Source organism: Rhinolophus sinicus, linkage group LG02, assembly GCF_036562045.2.
Source record: "Rhinolophus sinicus isolate RSC01 linkage group LG02, ASM3656204v1, whole genome shotgun sequence".
Lineage (NCBI taxonomy): Eukaryota > Metazoa > Chordata > Mammalia > Chiroptera > Rhinolophidae > Rhinolophus > Rhinolophus sinicus.
This window is the reverse complement of record NC_133752.1, coordinates 92608133-92628041: the sequence shown is the minus strand read 5'-3', so window position 1 is coordinate 92628041 and position 19909 is coordinate 92608133. Positions and strand designations below refer to the sequence as shown.

The following is a 19909-nucleotide window of genomic DNA, read 5'->3' as shown; positions in this document are numbered from 1 at the left end:
ATTTTCCAGTTCTCATATATATGACTCTCACAATTCTTAATTTTTCAACACATTGTAAACAGAAGGATAGCATGGACCTACAGACTTATAGGTTCCATGAAATCTAGCCATTGATCATGAACAGTAATAATTTAATCTTAAACTTGGAGATATAAACAACTTCCATCACCTTTCTTCCTTCTTGTGAAAATAAGGAAAAGCGAACTGAAGTGTCTCCAGGAAGCATACAAAGGGATACCCTGCATCTCAGTCACAGATGGGCAGCAGGTTAAGGCAACTGCACACATAAACCAGGGCTTTCAGAGGATAAAAAAAATCCCACAGGGGTTCAGAATTGAAATGCATTGAACTACTTAGCTCTGTCAACATTTCACTAGTAAGAGGGGTAAGTTCAAAAAGTTCTACCTCATTTGCTAGATTTTGCTTCTGTAAGGCAGAGATCAGCCCCCTAGCAACAGCACAAAAGCTTCTCCTGTGACAGAGTTAAACGCATGCTGGCTGAGCAGGAAGAAAAGCCATGTAGGATCAAGGCAGAGCTGGATGGCCAAAGGTTCCAGTGCCACTAGGGAGCCTGGTTGGGGAAATTGTGCAATTCAGTCTGAAGAATGACTTGTTGTCAGCATTCTTCGAAGCTCAGGTCTCTGAGCGCCACCACTGGGCTGTGTGTGTCTCTCTCCCTGTCACATTCAATAGAGGGCACTGGACACATACACACATCACTCACAGCAAAGAAAGAAAAGATGTCATTTCCAACCAACTGCTAACCCATGAAAGCTTGGCTGTGCACATGCTAGGAAAACCGAGAAAGTCCAAGCTGTGTCGAGAAAGGGGGAACATTTTCCTATGCAGCTATTTTTAGGATCAGTGAAGTACTGAGTTTTTCAAGTTCCTCATCCTCATAATATAGAGAGCTATCCCTTGTTCTCTCTTTTAAAGCAAGTCCTTTGGCATTAGATACGGCCCCAGAAATAACCTACCACTTTTCTTCCAGGAGGAGAGAAGTATCTACTTAACAGTCAGGTCATACCAGAGACTTTGGAAAATATCTGGGTCACAAATCCCTGTCAGCGGTGACCAGTGAACGGAATCTGGACCATGTCCTTCCTTGGAGAATGCCCTCCCTGGATGAGTCAACAGGTCACGCGAGAGGCACTCACATCGAATTGTCAAAGCAATGCCGTTTTGAGCTGTGAAAGCTTACGGCTGGCACAGGAAGTCCAAAAGCAATTTAACAGCTAAGCGCACAAACACATCATGTGGCTTTCTTTCTCGGAAAGGGGACGAGAAGGCAAATTAGGTATTACTGTGCTTTTCATTTTCATAACTTTTTTGGCACTTGTGAGTAGAAGAGAATCCAGCTTTGGGAATGAAGCGGGGTGGGAGGCTTGGTGAGAGAGGCTATTTGCTTCATGTTCAATCACATTCCTGGTCTGTCTGCCTTGTTTGGCGCTGCACGAGGCAGAAAGTGTGTAATGCTTTCTGACAACAGGGGAAGAAAACCAAGGGACAGGCACATTCATCTCGGAGACAATATTAAAAGCAGCCAGTTGGCTTTGCCTTTTACTGTAAGAGATGTTATAAAAAACGTAATAGCTGTTTTAAAGATACTTTTTAAAAATGCACGTTTAAGTAACAAAAGCAATGCTTGTTAAGATAAACATGCAGAAACTAAAATATGAAATTGCCCTTTCCCCCAAAGCCCATCTCCTTCTAGAGAGGTCACTTAACGACTCCTAATACTTTGAGGTATATGCTGCTAGACTCGTTTTTCATTTTTACGTGCAAGCATTTACACGCTTTCTCCCCCTACATATGCATATTATTTTGGAATTTACACATTTCACCTAACAACAGACATCCTTTTCTTTGTCAGGCTTCGTATTTTCCATTTAAAAATTGTTGTATAATATTTCATGTCAGTACTTTGAACTTTTAAGTCTGTTTTCAAAAGAGTGCTACAAAATGCCAAAGCAACACATTTATCTCTATGTTTCTTGTTACTACGTTAGCAGGCTACATTCCTAGGATTGATGTTGCTGAGTGAAAGAGTGTGAATATTAAAATCTTGAATGGACACTGCCACTTTGCCTTTCCTCGAAGTTTCTTTTCCTCAATGCTATATATTTTGCTTCCTAAATATACAGGTTATGTTCCCGTAATCTACGTATAAAAGGGCCAATATTTCCATATTTTTATAAATAGTGTTTATTACTACACTTTTGTGGGTCACTTTAAGAGGTAAAACTAGAATTTCAAAGGTTTACTTTGCACTTATTTATTAACCAGGGTTAAACTTTTTTCAGATGTGTTGACCATTTATATTCCTTCTTCTGTGAAGAATCTTTGTCTAGTTATCTACTGCATAATTTTTATTGCTTTGAGAAGAACACTATATATATTAATGCCAATCCCTTTCTGTATTATATATCATGTATCTTTCTTGTGGCATGTTACGGTGTTTTTAAAAATTTTTGTTCATGGTGGTTTTCACCATACAGCAATTTTCATTCTATTAATGAACCATTCATGTGGTCAAATTTTCACATTGGTTTATTTTCTTTTATGGCTGCTAGTAAACTTATAAATGGCTTCCATACTTCAAGATTTTAAAATATTCGCTTATTCTATACTTTTTCTAGCAATCTTTATAATTTTTTAATATTTATTTTAAATGAATGGCTAACCAATTGTCCTAATATCAATTATTATATAGTTCAACCCATTCATTCTAATCAACTTGAAATTCCACCTATTTTATACTAAGTTCACATAACTACACAAGCCCTATTTGTAGATTCTTTATTCCAATAGTTGATTTGCCTCTTTCTGTCTGTCCCAGCTCCACAATACTTATTACCGTGACATTACAGCAAGCTTTAATACCGAGTACAGCATATCACAATCCTTAATTTTGACATTAAGTATTATACTTGTGTTTCTAGGTGAACATTAAAATCCATCAGTCTATTACAAAAACAAACAAAAATCTAAAATGCTAAAAATGTTCTTTAATTGTCATTTGTACACTATTGAATTTTGCTGGTTCTAGAAAGTAAGTTCATACATTATTTTCCTATCCATTTAATCAGGTCTTCAAGTATCCTCACCTTCATTTGAGCTTTTTAGTTTTATTATGAGGGCCTTAAATATTTACTGCTAAGTGTGGCCTGTAAATATTATAATAATTGCTGCTATTTCAAAATAGAACTCTTTTCCAATTATCTTCTTCAATTATTGCTCCTCCATGTGAAAATGAAATTTATCTAGTCTTGCATATTTATCTTATATCCATCTACCCCGGTAAACCCGTTTTATCATTCTAATAGCGTCACAGTTAATTTGCTTGAATTTCCCAGGCTGTAAATATCTGCAATAATATTAGTGTTTCTTCTTTTTCAATATTTTTTTCTTTTACTTCTTTTGTTTGCTCCTTTGGCTAAATCCTTTTGAGCACATTGAACATTTCCAGTGCTAGCAGACCTTTCTTTCTCTTATTCCTCACTTTAAGGGAAAAGGCTTTCAGTTTTTTTGTGTTTTTTAAATAGACATATACATTTGAATTTTTTGGAAGGGAGAAACTACATCTTTGACTTTTAAAACTTCTACCATGTCATCCAATCTGTTCAATTTTAGCATCTCTTTCTTGGGGCAATTTTGGTAATTTATATTTCCCATAAAATTGTCTCCTCTGTGTGTTGGACTTGAAAACAGTAGGCTTGCATGGCCTCTCAAGCTTGCTACATAAAAGATATCTAAATGCTCTCCTCTTTGAATTAACTTTTTGAAACTTTGAAATGATTTTCATTTATGAAACATTCAAGTGTTATTATGAATATCCACGTTAGTCCTTAGCATCTGAGTACTATGTTTGAAAAAAGAACAGAGGCCATGATCTTAAATTTTGTTGATTTATTCTGTATTCTACCTAGTAAAGAACTGTTTTTGGTTGCTATGGAGATGATGTTTTTCATCATGTTAAAAAAGAAACTGGCAAACAAATTACTTGTGCATCCCACTTAGATGCAATATTCAAAAAAAAATTCTTACGTAAATGAAACAATTATGAATTATACATTTCAGCAATACAGATCCCTTTTCAATTCATAGCTCTATCATGGCAGAGAATGTTGTTTCCTTGTGAATGTCTATTTTCTCTTCCCCTTTAGAAAAAGGTTTGGTGATTTATTCCAAAACATGGAGTCAAGGAAGGGTGGGTGCAGTTCATACCTGAAGCCCGGTTTACCTGTTTTTGGAGTCATATCCCTGTCCTCTTTTGTACACTGCATAACACATATGCGTGTGGGTTCAGGGACACGTCTAGACAGGAGGTTCGATACGATGGACATAAAGATCAAAGCTGGAGTTTTTCACATGGTCACGGTGGGAAAGTGCAAAATGGGCAAAAGGAACAGCATGGACATTCATAGGAACAAAAGTGCACAGTGTGTTAAAGAGCAGCAGATGGCCAGGTGCAAACAAAGTTTACCTCTTGAATTTCTTCAGGCATTTGATTGAAATCTGCACGTACAGAATTTTGTGGTTGTAGAATCGTGAGACACCTAGCCAAATCTCCCAAGAAGCAATATACCGCAGTGGGTGATAACCTAGGACGACAGATTCTGGCCAAAAGACAGGCTTGAATCTGAACCGCACCACTTCTTATTCTTTGTCGCTGGGAAAATAACATAATTTCACCAAGTCTCTCATCTCCTTATCTGTCAAGTTAGACGCATTATCATCTGCCCTATAGATTTACGTGAAGATCAAAGGCATGCCAAATACTTACGTGTCTGACATGTAATTATTGCTAATAATACACTCCTGATTTTTAACATTTGGGTCAAATGAAAGAAAAGCTATAGAATAGTTCCAGTAACTGTAAGTACATTTCTTCATTTTCCTTTCGCCTGTCTCAGGCAACACCTTTCCTACATCTGGCCCAAGGGACATTGCTTAATTGCTCCATGTTCTAGTTTTAGTCTGTGGTAGATGTACCACAGTTTATTCAACCACTCTCCTGTATGTAGGCATTTAGGTTGTTCCCAGTATTTTGAAATTATAAAAATGCTACAGTGAGTAACCTTGTAGACATGTATTCTCACAGTGCTGAAGTTGTACCAACAGTTTATATTCTAGAAGTGGAATTGTTAGGTCAAAAAGTACATGAATATGCAGTTTTGTTAAATGTTGCCAAATTCACCACCAGAGGAATTATACCAATTTGCATTTCCATGATCAAACTGCTTGTTTCTTCACATCTTTGCCAACAGAACATGTTGCTTGCCGGGTAGGTGGGAAATAGCATCTTAGATGGTTTTAATGTGTCTCTCTCTTTACTGAAGTAGAATCTTTTCATATGTTTAAGCATCATTTTAAATATTTTAAAATTAATCATTGTCCATTTTTAATATAATGTTTGGACTTCCCCATATTTTAAAATAGTTCTTTAAGTATTAGGGATACTTAGCCTTTTTCTGAGATACATGATATAAGCAACTTTCTCTTAGATTGACATTTGTCTTTTGATATTGCTTATGGTATGTGGTTTTGTTTTTTTGTTTTGTGCCAGGAAAACGATTCTTTTAACCAAAATTTTATGTAGTTAAGTTTATCAGCATTTTCTTTGATTGCATTTGGACTTGAGTCATTGAAAAAAAACTTTTTCTTACATCCAGATTATAGAAAAATTCACCTTGTCTTTCTCTGGAATATGTATGGTTTCACTTTGAATTTCGAATCTACCTGAAGTTTATTTTTATGTGTGTATGGTGTGTGGTATGGTTCTAATTTTACCTTTTTTCCAAATAGTTAAGTAGTTTTCCTAGCACTTCTGTTTAAAAAGTCCATTCTTGCCTACTGATTTGTGATGCTATCTTTATCATTTACTCAATTTTCACATGCAGTTGGATATATTTCTAGACTTTCTACTCTATACCACCAGTCTGAAATGTCCATATTGCCTACTGAAGTGTCTGCATTATTTTATTAATAAGAGCTTTATTCTATTTATACTATTAGGGCTACTCAGCCTCTCACAGTTTCTCTTATTCAGTGTTTAACTAGCCAGTTCCATGATTATTTTTCCATATGAACTTTAATATCAAACTGTTTACCTCCTATGAAAAGTTTCTGGGTATTTTTATTGATATTGTATTAAGGTTATAGATAACCTGGAGAGAACTAAGATCCTCACGATGATGAGTCAGCTACCCAGAAAAGGAAATCTCTTTCTATTTGTTCAAGTTTTTTGGGATTGTATTTATCATATAGGTTTGCTTTTCTTTTATTAAATTTATTCCTATATATTTAATCTTTTGTTTTTATTGTAAATAGGGTTTCCTTTTCCATTTTGTCCTCAGTTTTGCTTGTATATATGGACCTTTTATTTCTGAATGCTATTTTATATCCTTCAACCGTACTTATTGAATTGTTTACTATTTTTTTATTTAATTAATTATTTTTATTAAATGTATAGGGGTGACAATGGTTAGTAAAAGTACATAGGCTTCAAGTGTACATTTCTATAATACATCATCTATATATTACATTGTGTGCTCAGCACCCAGAGTAGTTCTCCTTCTATCACCATATACCGTGTTTCCCCAAAAATAAGACTAGCCAGACCATTAGCTCTAATACATCTTTTGGAGCAAAAATTAATATTAGACCTGGTTATATTGTATTATATTATACCCTGTCTTACACTATATTAAAATAAGACTAGGCCTTATATTAATTTTTGTCCAAAAGACGCATTAGAGTTGATGGTCCAGCTAGGTCTTATTTTCGGGGAAACATGGTATTTGACCCCCTTACCCGCTTCTACCATTCCCCTTCCACCTTCCCCTCTGGTAACCACTAAACTGTTATCTGTGTCTATGAGTTTTTTGTTTCTTTTTTTGGTTATCTTGTTCTTTCGTTTCTCTAAGTTTTATATCCCACATATGAGTGAGGGTATATATGGTTCTCAACTTTTTCTGACTTATTTTGCTTAGCATAATAATCTCAAGATCCATCCATGTTGTCACAAATGGTACTATTTCATCTTTTCTAATTTTAATGCTTTCTTGGTCATATTGTATTGCATAGTATCTCCCATACAATACAATATTAAATATCAGTGAAGACAATGGTCATACTTGCTGTGTTCCTAATCTTAATGGAAATGCCTTTAGTGATTCTCTATTAAGTAAGATGCTCAATTTAGGAACAATGAATTTATATTTTATCATATTAATAAGTATCAGTTGGATATCAATTCATATTTTCCCTACACTTAATATTTTTTTAAATCAGGACTGTATATTAAATTTTGTCAAAGTCTTTATTACAACTCTGTAGACAATTAACAATAGGTTTCTTTGTTTCTTTGCTTTGAGAAGCCTAAACCTAGACTATTCTCTTGTCCTTATTATTTGGTCTTTTTTCACTAGAGGTCATGAGGGTATTTTTGGTTATTTTAAAGTCTAATATTTTTACTAGGACATGTCTTGGAGTTGCTGACTTTGTGTCAGATTTCCAAGGTAACTGTTGGCCCTTTCATTATGTAAATTCAGATCTCCTTCACTTCTCAAATTTTTTTCTTGGATTACAGTTTTAAATATTAATTGTGTTCCATTGTTTTATTTTCCTCCTTAGAGACTCCGATTATATGCATGTTCTTTATCTTCCACTTTAACTACTTTTTCTTTAACTCATTTTACTTTATCTTATTTTAGTTTTTTATTTAATAGGTTTTTTTTTTTTAATTTATTGGGGTGACACTGGTTAGTAAAAGTACATAGGTTTCAATTGTACAGTTCTATGATACATCATCCTTTCATCACATTGTGTGCTCACCTTTTCACTATCTTGGTTATTTTCACAAATGTGTTCAACATTTTTTAACTGGACTCTATTCTCCTCCTGGGAGAATTGTAATTTAGTCTTTTTTTGTTTTATTTCTTCCCTGGGTTCAATCAGTTCTTATTTGATTGTTACTGTTTTGTTATCCATTTGTATTTAAACTTTGGATTTCTTAATTAAGATGTGGGTCCCCCCGCCCCCATATTGCTAAATGCTTTTTTCTGACAAGAGTTAACTGATAGGGTCTTGGAGTATTTTCCTTTTAGCTTCATGTTTCTTTTTTATTATTTTTGTTGTTGTTGTTGTTTTGGTGTGGGAAGTAGATTGTTCATAAGCTAAATTTTATTTTAAATAGTGGCTTTGTACAAATGGAAATTGCATTTATTTCTTCAGTTCAAGCGTAGGGGTGGGGATGTGAAGTAGTTTACAAGATTCCTAGTTTAAGAGCACCCTCTTCTGTCATTGTAGCAAAGTAGAGTTTCTTAATGGATATATATATTTTTAATTTATTTTATTTTTTGGTAACTATTCTGTCCTATAAACTGGACAGTAATTTCCTCTTAGTATAATGAGCATATCACATGCTCAATCAATACACATCTTGCTGCCTACATAGAAAGTACCCAATAGTTCCTTAGTGATGGTATTTTGGGGTATAGTGGGTCATTTGCTCATAACTAAGTATATTTAAGAACATATTTAAAAGTACTGATACCTTTTCTGGAAATTTCAGGACTTACCATTTTTATTCATTCATTCATTCATTCATTCATTCATTCAGTATATTATTGAAATAGCTCTTATGATGTCAGAAATGTATTAGGTACTAGTGATGAAAGTTATGGAAAACATGACTTTTATTTTCTAGGATAATGGTTTTCAAAATTTTTGTCCACACACTTCCCAAAAGAGTATTGAAAAACTTTGTAGTCCCTTTAAAGTTAAGTCAAAATTTAAAAATTTTCATCTTAACATGAAGCTATTGCAAAGGGCATGCTCTGCAGGCTACTGTAAATAAAATTTTCACCACTCTATTAAATGTAGACATTGAAATGTAAGTACCATGGTGATTAGATACACATCACCTCCCAACAAAACATGCACAAAGCAGTTTGTCTTTGGCAGTTAGAAATATTAATTGTTCCTTTTCCTTCTTAAACTAATATTTTGATTTCTCTTTCTGAGAGATTTCTGTCCTAATTTATTTTATGCTTTAAAACCTTTGAATATCTTTTTAAACCTTTCTGCAATAAAATAAGAATGATTTATTTTAAAATTTTCAATGACCATAATTGTCCAAGTTATCTTTATAAATAAGACTAGTAAAAAATGAACAAAACAAATTTTGATAGTCACAAAGGATACAAAATTTTGGAAATGTATTTCTTAATAGGATAGATAGTGCAGGTTTTCATAAAACTTTTTTTTTTTTATTAAACTAAGAATTAAAAAAAATAAAACTAATACCTATGAAAATAACAAGGTGAGGGAAGCAACAGAGAAACCCAGAAGGAAGAATGAGCCATTCTCTCTGGTTGATTTGGGAATGGTTCCCAGGGAAAATGCCATTTATATTAGATCTAAAGGATTAAAATGCATCCTTTGGGCAAATAAGGTAGCAAAAGAAGTCTCTAGGCAGAGGGAACAGTGTGTGCAAAGATTGGAGAAAGAGAAGAATGTGGCCTGTCTAGGCTAAATTTGTGATACCTATTAGATATTGAAATGAAATCTGGATGAAATCTGGGGTATTGCTAGCAATTGAATTTAAGAATGTGTAATTTAATGGATAGGTTTGGGCTGCTGCTAAGTTGTACTCAAAATCTATAAAGCAACCCAAGCTTAGATGAGATCATGTAGTAAGCAATGGAAGGCAGAAAAGAGAATTTCAAGCACTGAAGACTGGAGCACTTTAGTATTTGGACATCAGGGGAAAAAGAAGGAAACAATTAATAAGGGTGAAAAGGGTGACCAGTGATACCCCAGACAGCAGGTAAACAGAAAAAGTGATCCATCGTCAAATATTGCCACCTTGAGAAGGTGACAAATGAGAAATGACTTCTCAAACAATATGGTGAATGTTTAAATTAAAAATATTTATTACAGTAAAAGACACTTTGCTATTAACCCCCCTCAAAACACTCCCACTCGCTTTGAACACTTATCCCATCATTCTGGCTACTTTCTGAAGCGGTTCTGAAGTCCTGTTTCATGAGTGTCTTTAGTTGTGCTGTCGCGGCTGCCTCGATGTCCTGAATCATTCTGACTTTGGGGAAGAGCCAGAAGTTGCATGGTGCCAGATCCGGTGAATAAGGTAGATAGTACACACTGTAATGTTTTTATGTGACAGAAATTGCCATATACCAGGAGCGATGTGTGACATGGAGCATTGTCATGATGGAGGATGATTTACAGCACACTTTAAAACACATCTTCTCTCAACTGTAGCTCACACCCGACTGTACCAAACAAATTGAAACTTGTCACACACAGTTACTAAGGTTTGACATGATACTTCCTGTATTGAAGATCCCTGCCTTTCTGTTGGATGGCACTCGGCAGCAGCATTCACCATATTTTGTGATCACAACGGAAAGGCTCTGTGTCACACATAGCTTCTGGTATGGCAATCTCTGTCAAATAAAACCATTACAATGTGTTCTCATCCACCTTATTCACCAGATCTAGCACGGTGTGACTTCTGGCTCTTCCCTGAACTCAAAATGACCATAAAAGGTAAACGTTTTGAATCAATTCAGGACATTGAGGCAGCCATGAGAGCACAACGAAAGATACTCGCGAAAGAGGACTTTCAGAACTGCTACAGAAAGTGTAAGAATGACAGGACAGGTGTGTTTGAAGAGATGGGAAGTATTTTGAGGGGGATTAATGGCAATGTGTCTTTTACTATAATAATTTTTTTTAAATTTAAACATTCACCATAGTTTTTGATTACTGTACACAGACACCCCCCCCCACACACACACACACACCAGGGGTGCCAAAAAATGTATACACATGACTTGTATTCAGATTTTGTTATGAGTATATAATGAATATTAAAATTTAATACAGTTTTTTCTTTCTTAAAATGCGTATACATATTTTTGGCACCCTCTGTATAAATGCATATAAACATGTATATATACATATGTACATATCATTTTTATTTTTGTTTTGAGTCTTTTTTTTTTTAATTAAATACTCTTAGAATACCTAGGAATTTTTGCTTTCTGTAGTTTGTTACTATGTTCTTTGATACATAAAGATGTTTGACTGTCGTAACTTTTGGAGTGAGTCATTTTAATTTAATAATATCACTTTAAAAAATGTATTTAAGCTATAATTTTGTGGCTTTTTAAAACTAATAAAGACACTACACTTTATTTTTATTTTCATTTGCCAAATCTTTTTGTTCTTATCTTTTTTTCAGTTCTTCTTCTAGATCTATTTCTTGTTTAAAATTAAATAGATATGAAATATAAATATAATATGTATGGCATAAATATATATAATAAAATTGTCTATATAATTAAATATATATTTCAATTTGATGCTGCTGCCTATTTGTCTCTTTTAACCTTGATGACTTGATTTTCTTTTCTTTCTTGTTACTACTTTCCTGCCCTTCACTTTTAATTTGGAATTTATATTACATAGCGCAGTCTATTTTTCTAACAAACATATTACTATATCAGAATAATATAATAACCAAGTCTTCTAGGTGAGGGGTGATTTCCCTCTTGTGGCTCATGCTTGGCTTCTTCAGCTCTCAAACATGCCAAGATGGTGATGGTTCTCAAGTGGGAGAAAACCCTGGTTCACCTAGTAGTTTCTGCTCTTATGCATAATTACAAACTCCCAGGAAACAAATGACCTACTTCTAAAGTGTCTCTTCTTAGAGATTATAGATAAAGCCTGAAAACCTTTTCTCAAGGCACCTTAGATCCTCAGAGGAAATCTAAAGGCTTTGGTGATAGGCCTCCTCAGGGACCTGGGAAAATCTTGTATTCACAGTGGCCTGGAAGAGAGGTGGGTACTGCTCTGCTCTCCTCACTTCTTTTGGTGACAAAGGCAATGAATTACCACTCATTAATGAGGCAGTAGGGCCTGACATAAAGCCAACATCTTTCTATAGTGCCCTATAGTTACTCTAAAACTCTGTATTCTAAAGCTGCCTTCATTTAACCTTAAATCCAAAAACGAATACCTGTATGTGATGAATGGACTGGATACTAAATTTACTTGGAAATAAATTTGACACTAAGTGCAATTAGAAATAATTTAAATGATTATTTGGCATTTCAGTAAGACACATTACACTTTGAAATAAAGAAGTGTGCAAGGGTGGATACCGCAAGATTATTTGTGAGAGCAAATAATTACGAACTAAGCAACCATTGGTAGGATTAATGGGGTTAATTAAATGATGACAAACCCATATATTAAGTGATGACAAACCCACAGCATAAAAAGGAGTGATAAAATAATACTGATGGCTAGCAGTCCATAACGTCTTATACGTGTCAAGCACTGTGCAAAGTGTTTTACATATGTTAACCCCTTTAAATCTCACAGCTACCCGCTAAGGTAGCTGGTGTTATTTTCTTCATGTTACAAGGAGAAGCCAAAAAACAGGCCGATTACGGAGTTCCCCAAAACCACACTGCCAGTCAGTGGTGGGTCTAGAGTCATATGTACCGATGCAGAAGAATAGCATATTTCGTGAAGAGAGAAAAGAAACCAAGGTACAATGTGTATGCATAAAGTATAATTCACATTTTTTTAAGACACAAAGTACATTTGTGTGTGTACATGTGTTTGTGAAAGGGAAAACCATCTCTAAGTAAATATAGAACAGATTACTAAAGAGTAATATTTGGATGTTAGGATTTTTACTTTTTGTCTGTTATACTACTGTATGCTTTCAAAAAATTACTAAGGTAAACATATATTAATTTCAGTTCACAATTTTAAATACCATATTATAATGTAAATGTTTTTTTGAAAGTTATTTTTTCACACCTATATTATTGATGTCATTAATTCCAAACATTTGTTTATATTGATGGTGATGTATTAATAGTTATTTAGCTATTGAAAAATATTACCATGTTTCCCCGAAAATAAGAACTAGCCAGACAATCAGCTCTAATGTGTCTTTTGGAGCAAAAATTAATTTAAGACCCGGTCTTATATTATGTTTTATCATATAAGATCGGGTCTTATATAAGACCCGGTCTCATATTATGTTATATTATATAGGACCCAGTACGATATATGATATGATATGATATGATATGATATGATATGATATGATATGATAAAGACCCGGTCTTACAGTAAAATAAGATCAGGTCTTGTATTAATTTTTGTTCAAAAAGAAGCATTAGAGTTGATTGTCCAGCTAAGTCTTAATTTTGGGGAAACAGGGTATTTACTATCAAAATTAACATATTAAAATATTTGATGGACTTTCCAGTCAATGAATTGCTTTCTACAATTTTCGGCATTCATTTCCTTTGTTTAGTCCATCTCCCTCTCAGTTCTCCTCTCACATCTTCTCCCAATATTAGTTTTCTTGTTTGAGAGTAACAAGTTTCAGACGTTACCATCTGGATTTTGATTTTTAAAGTTTATTTAAGTACATGAGGATGTTGCCAAGAATGCAAAAGTCTTTGCTTGCTCAGCTGGGACTAGCTACAGTCTGGGCTTTCTTGTCTATCAGGGTTAGAGAGGACAAAATTCAAACCTCCTTACTGTAAACAGTTGACTCTACAAAACATTACTCAGCTGACAGTCAATATACATTATTTATAACGTCATTCTCAGTTTCTTTCAGGAGTTTTTAGAAATTGATATTATACATCTCATCTTTCCATCAAGTTATTGTTTATGACAAATTAATTTCCATAAAAACAGATACAGAGAAACATATAATTTTGTTGAGATGTGAAATAAATTATGTAATGAATTTGAGACACAAAACACTTTGAGAAACCCATCAATAATTCAGTTTCAACACTGTTAAAACAGTGTCTAAATATATCTCATCATACAAGTTTTTGTTGTTTCTGTAATTCATAGAAGTTTTTACTTTTTTTAAGGGATAAACAACATTTCCTAAAACATGAGTGTTGATCAGAGGGCTATAAGAATTTAAGTAACCATTAATTAGTATCTTCCAGATACTTCTGTATGTTTTTTTATGACTTGACTATCAATCTGCAATCAGATCTCCAATAAGCAAAGTAATGTCTATTGGTCTACCAGATTAAAAAGTCATAGACACAAACATAATGGATTATGCATTATTTCCTTTGGAATTTATGAAACTGTTCTGCACAATTCCCTAAAGGTTGAGAGAAAAAAATCAAGCACTCTTTGATATGCAATGCAAATAATTCCCCCAAGAAATCACAGGCCTGTTTTTGTTTATTTTTGCTTTAAAAATATTTTAAGTATGCAAAGGTATTCCCTATCTGTACCTTAACTTTAGCTACTCATAAACATCCACTGCATAAACCAGCAATAGATCTTATTTATGCATTAATTTATTTTTTTTGTTATTTATAGAAAAGAGAAATATAAAACTTGAAATAAAAAGAGAGACAAGAACGATACACTGAGTTCATCTGAACTAGCATGATACCCATATAAAAATCTTTTTATAACCTGATATAAATATTAAAAACAAGGATTAATGAGTATTATTAAAACTATATATTCCATTTAATATAAAATGCTGAAACAAAATCATATTAAATGATATTTTTCTAAAATGCACTCATCTTCCTTTCATTTATTCAGATAAATGTCCATAATGCCATTATCCACTATTTTTAACTTCATGACCCCATATTCACTGATGTTCTATTCTATTAGCCTCAAGAAAAATAAGTCAGCCAACTGCAATAAATATTAAAAAAAAAAAAATAGACAGTGCTCCTTACCGACACATAGGACCATTTTTCTCCACTACACAAGTCCCGCCATTTCTGCAGTAAGCTATTGGACACTCTGAAAAGAAGCATCACAGAAAATCACAGTTAATTATAAATATTATTAAGAAGAAGAAGGACATTATTGTTAGCCATTGCATTGAATCTAAACACTGGGAGTAAACTCCTTCCTAGTTGCTGAAAATATAAGAATTCTCCTAGGCTACTTTTCTGTATTCCCCAAATTTGTTCAGTGGGCCTGCTCCTTGGATGAGTTCATTCTCTTCACATGCCAGAGTGGTTGACCACAAGAAAAGACATTCTTCTCACCTGGATTAGGCAATGTGATGTGCTTTTCCAGGGGTGCAGTTCCCATCTTGCCTATGCTTACTCCTCCCCATTTAACTAATTACAACAGGGAGAAGGGTGCTGAAATGAAAGTAAAGGGCTACACGCAGGCACTGGAGGCAAGCTCAGCAGAACAGAACAGATGGGAAATTTCTTTCATAAACAAGAAATGAGCTGGTTTGATTAAAAATAGGCCACCAATATGATAAAGCACAAATAAGATACAAACCATTGTTAGAGAAACCGTTTTATGGTTATTTTTGGTCTTTAGTACAATTTCAGTTTTTTTAAATAAGAGTTTTATTTTAATAAAAACAAAAACAAAACAAAACAGTAGAGTGATACTGCAGAGCATCAAAATACACACAGCTGCACATTTTTTTTGTGTGGGGTCATGAATAATGACTTTGATCACAGCGCGTAAAACATAGCCTGGCTTTACATCGGAATGATTCCGTGGGAATCTGGGTGTGCACTTTCTTGCATGGATAATGGAGCCCAGTGGACAGAACAGTGGCGTTGACAAGAGCAAGGAGTGAATCTTGGTGTTTGAGGACAGAGATCTGTAGATTACTTCTAAGAGTTCTTATACACTTCTGACTTAGACCCAGGTTCTTTATCCTTAAGAAGGAAAGACATAGTACACAGTGTTTTCATCTTAAATGTACTCAAAATAATTTTGAGCAGAGAGCTGATGAAATGGAAGGGGATGTATATGACTAATTAGACATGAAGAGACTAAATATATTTCCAGTAGGTAAGTAGATGGTTCCTAGATGGGAACTGGGAATCTACAGGGTTGCTATTAGAATTAGCACAGGTCCCAGGCTCTTTAGCCACATTGATGTCTCCCTGCCTTGTACCCTGTTGCATTGGTTGTCATGACCATGTGGCTGAAGGCCAATACAACTCACAACTGACTGAGAAGAAAGATCATTCTGGGAAGAATTCAAGTTCAATTCCACTCTGGTGTATCATTTTGGAAAAGCAGGAGCACATATACATTGGACAAGTGATCAATATCAAAACAAAAGTCACTTTTAAGCTTAAATGTAAATAATTTGCAATGCGGCACCTATCTTTGTGGTGGTTGTTTCTCTTAATGTATATAGAGACCAAGGAAGTGACAGCTATTACGTGGCGGATTGTTGGGAAGACTTACAGTCACAGTGAGCCCTGCTTTTCCCTCCATGATACCTGCTCAATTAATGAATTGTGTGACTTTGGGCTAGACATATCAAGTACAAGATTCTTCATGTTTAAAGTAAGGATTATATCACTTTTCTTATAGGGCTGCTGGGAAGATAAATTTCTAACAATTCTATACTAGTGAGTGGTATGCATAAAGTATTAAATAATTACTCTAATCCATCCCTTTATGTTTTTTTTTAAATTTCCAATTAACCCTAATTTCCATCACCACTGCACTCTCCAATTTCTCCTCTTTCTTTCTTTCCCCCTCTCTATCATTATCACCATCACCTCTACCATTTACTGAAGACTTGCTCTGTATCACAGACCATCCTAAGAGTTGTACAGTGTTACCTCATTTAATCCTCATACCATTATGTGGTATACCCCATACTTAACCTTTTTTACAGAGGAGTTTTTACTTATCCTTATTACTGGTTAATAATATAACTTACTCAAGTTAACAGAAGAGCAGTAGATATTGAACTAAATTCTGGTCCTCTAACTGAAAAGCCTATTAATCTAAAACTGTTAAATGACTTATTTAGTTCACAATTTTTATAACCCCTTGTAGTTCTTGATATTATAGGATCATGAACTCTTTGAATCATGTGGTATTTATGCACTGTCATGGATTAAGTATACGTACATGTATACAATAAACTGCAGAGCAGTTTCAGGAGCTGTATGGATTCTCAGAGTCCACCAGAAAGCTTGTGCAGCAAACCAAGTTCCCAGTGGGGAGAGATTGCTCCATCTTAAAATCCCAGCACAGGGACAGCAGGAGAGATTAACTGTGGCTCACAAACTTGAACTAGCTCCACAGTACTTGCCTGAGGAGCTTTTGTGTTTTGGTTTGGTTTTCAAAATCTTCTGAAACATTATTTAGCTGTTTTATTGATGTTGTTAGTATTGTCATTCGTATATTAAATTATATTCATAATATCCCAACGTATAATTTTACATTTTTAGTGCCTTTTCTTAACTCTCCTTTCAATGGCTGATTATCATATCAGGTATAGTATCTCCTTCACATAACCTTTATTAACCTCTGCAAATGACTGGAAAAAGACTTTCAACTTAAATTAAGCCAGACACATTCTGTCCAATAATTTTCTGTTGCATAAGAAACCAAAACTTGAAAATAATAAGATTTTCTAATGTAACCTGGGAACAGGCAGGACTCATTGAAATATACTTAACCTGCAACACTCATATATGCCTGAACTTGGTGTTCTTTTTAATGACTTAAACCTCGAGGTGAGGGCAGACCAGATGCCCACCATCTGTCGTGTGACCACTGGTTCCACTGGGAGAATTACTGGATGAGGTAAAGACTGGGCTCCTAAAAGTCTATGAAATGCTGACATTAAAGAAATATGATGTTTGCAAAGAAAGAGGAAGGTGTAATGGGCGCCGACACATCTTAGCATGGATGAGCTTTAAAGGCATTCTTAAAATTAGAAGCATTGACTTTGACATATTTGATTGACAAACTAAGAAGCACATAAAATATAAATAGAGAACACATAATATACTATGGATTTTATTTATGAAAACTGTTTCACTCGTTTTTATTTTACTCTAACCCAAAAGCTGTAGCAATGTGACCTATATTTTGTAAATGAACTGTAAATGAATTGGTGAATGACTGAAATAGGTGGGGCAACAAAAATGTGTTCCGTATTATTATGGACAGGTTGTCTGTCACTCAGTATGAATGGCAGATCTTCTGTTTTTCTGACCATATTTTTAAATGTACAACATGTTAAAGCTGACAACAAACCCTAACATACTATAATATATTTGTTCTCATATAGAACTATGGTGAAAAAAATCTCACCTTTATGTTAATAAATTTGGGAACTTGACATAAGTGCTGTGTCTTAATATTTTGAAGGAATGGAACTATCTCGTTAATATTGTTCTTACTCTCTGAAAAGAGAGCAAGAATATTTCCTTTTAGGTGTCTAATCTTATATATATGCATTCCTAGTAGAGAAATAATACCAAAGTGTATTCATCTTTGCATATTTTATGGGAATACATTTGCCCACTTCTTGATTTCCTTTGTATTCATAAAATTCATGCTGTGTGAGTATTCATTTTCAGCAGCATAACAATGCAGTTTTTTATACTATGATTTTATTATAATTATGTTTTGTCTGTTATCTCATAATGTTCTTCTCCCTTGAAAGACACAAGAATATAGTCTTACTTAGTTTCCATAGGAATTATCTATAATTTATTTAGAAAATATGACAGAATATACCTTGATCACCAATTTATATTATCTTTTAGTTGTGACAGATTTATATTGCCCCTAACTGTCTATTATTTTATATGTCTCCTACATGAAATACAAATTCAATTACTCAGGAGATATTTTCATAATAAACTATAATAAATTAGAGAATTTTAAAGCAGTTTTCATAAAAGTACAATCACAAATATACATTATCAGCTTTTGTAAACGTTCCAGAGTCAGAAGAAGAAAAAATGTTTAAAAGTTTAATAAACTGACTTTTAAACATGACTAAATCATGCAGATAGGTAGCGCTTCTAAAAAAGTGAAAGAAAATGACAAGTTTTAAAAAGTTTATAACATGTTAGATTGTGTAGGGTTTCCTTATTATAAAACCAAACAATTTACTTCAAAGAGATGATTAAATACCAATAATCTTAAAATATGTTACAGTACATTAAAAGCAATTGCTTGATTTTTCTTTATTTTGCAAACATTGTTTATATAGAATAAGCATAAGTTCATTATATTGCATATTTATGAAATTTAAATGTTAACATTCTTCTTCCTCCCCAGACCAATAGTAGAAATTCAATCATTCCATGCTTGCTAGTAATTGGAATTTCAAATTTTAAGGTGATTATTGTCTGTGGGTTAAGTTACTGTCTTATATTGTAAAGAATATTTTCATGGAAATGGGAGTACCTGAGCAGCTGGACTCATCCAGTTGGAAGTCCATGCAGTCGGCAACACCATCACAGCGCTTGTGACGTGGGACACAGCTGTTAGAGGATGTACACAGCAAAGCTCCATCAGAACAGCTGTCATTGGCTGCAAAACACAACATTCACCGTCAGCTTTTTTTAATGAATTTCTTCTAACGAAATGGTAAGGCAGTTCATTGTATAACCCCTCATTTTTCTAGTCCTATACTTAAATTATATACTGTGAGACTTCTTTTGGAAGAAATTTTCAATTTCAGAAATGTAATAAACTGAAAATTTAATAAATTGAAAATTTCTTCAAAAAGAAGTTTGTTAATAGAATCCTTTCCCAGCTGTGCATTATGTGTACAATGCATTGTGTGTACTATATAGTCTGAATTGGTTTTAGACGAGGAGTCAACTTTTACGTCGAGGCAGATCTCTGTGCTATGTTGCTACCCTAATGTCGTGATACTATGTGCAATTGACAGGGACTGTAACTTGTCTGAATGTTTACCAGTTTCCAAATGGGTTCCATGAATCATGGGTAGTTACTGGGTTCCGGCTAGATCTGGGTGATGATATAGGTCACGGCAGCTCAATGTACTATGACTGCCTTTATAGCATTGTGTCAGTGC

The 19909-nt window shown here is 34.0% G+C and overlaps 1 protein-coding gene across 1 annotated transcript in view; it reads right to left on the bottom strand.

Annotated features, from left to right (window-relative positions):
• MALRD1 (MAM and LDL receptor class A domain containing 1) overlaps positions 1-19909 on the bottom strand; it is a 541690-nt gene that overhangs the window by 76049 nt on the left and 445732 nt on the right. The window contains exons 35-36 of the mRNA XM_074324842.1: positions 19273-19398; positions 14796-14862 (exon numbers count right to left, since the gene is read on the bottom strand). Of these exons, the coding sequence (XP_074180943.1) occupies positions 14796-14862; positions 19273-19398 (193 nt within the window). The remainder of the gene's footprint in view (positions 1-14795; positions 14863-19272; positions 19399-19909) is intronic.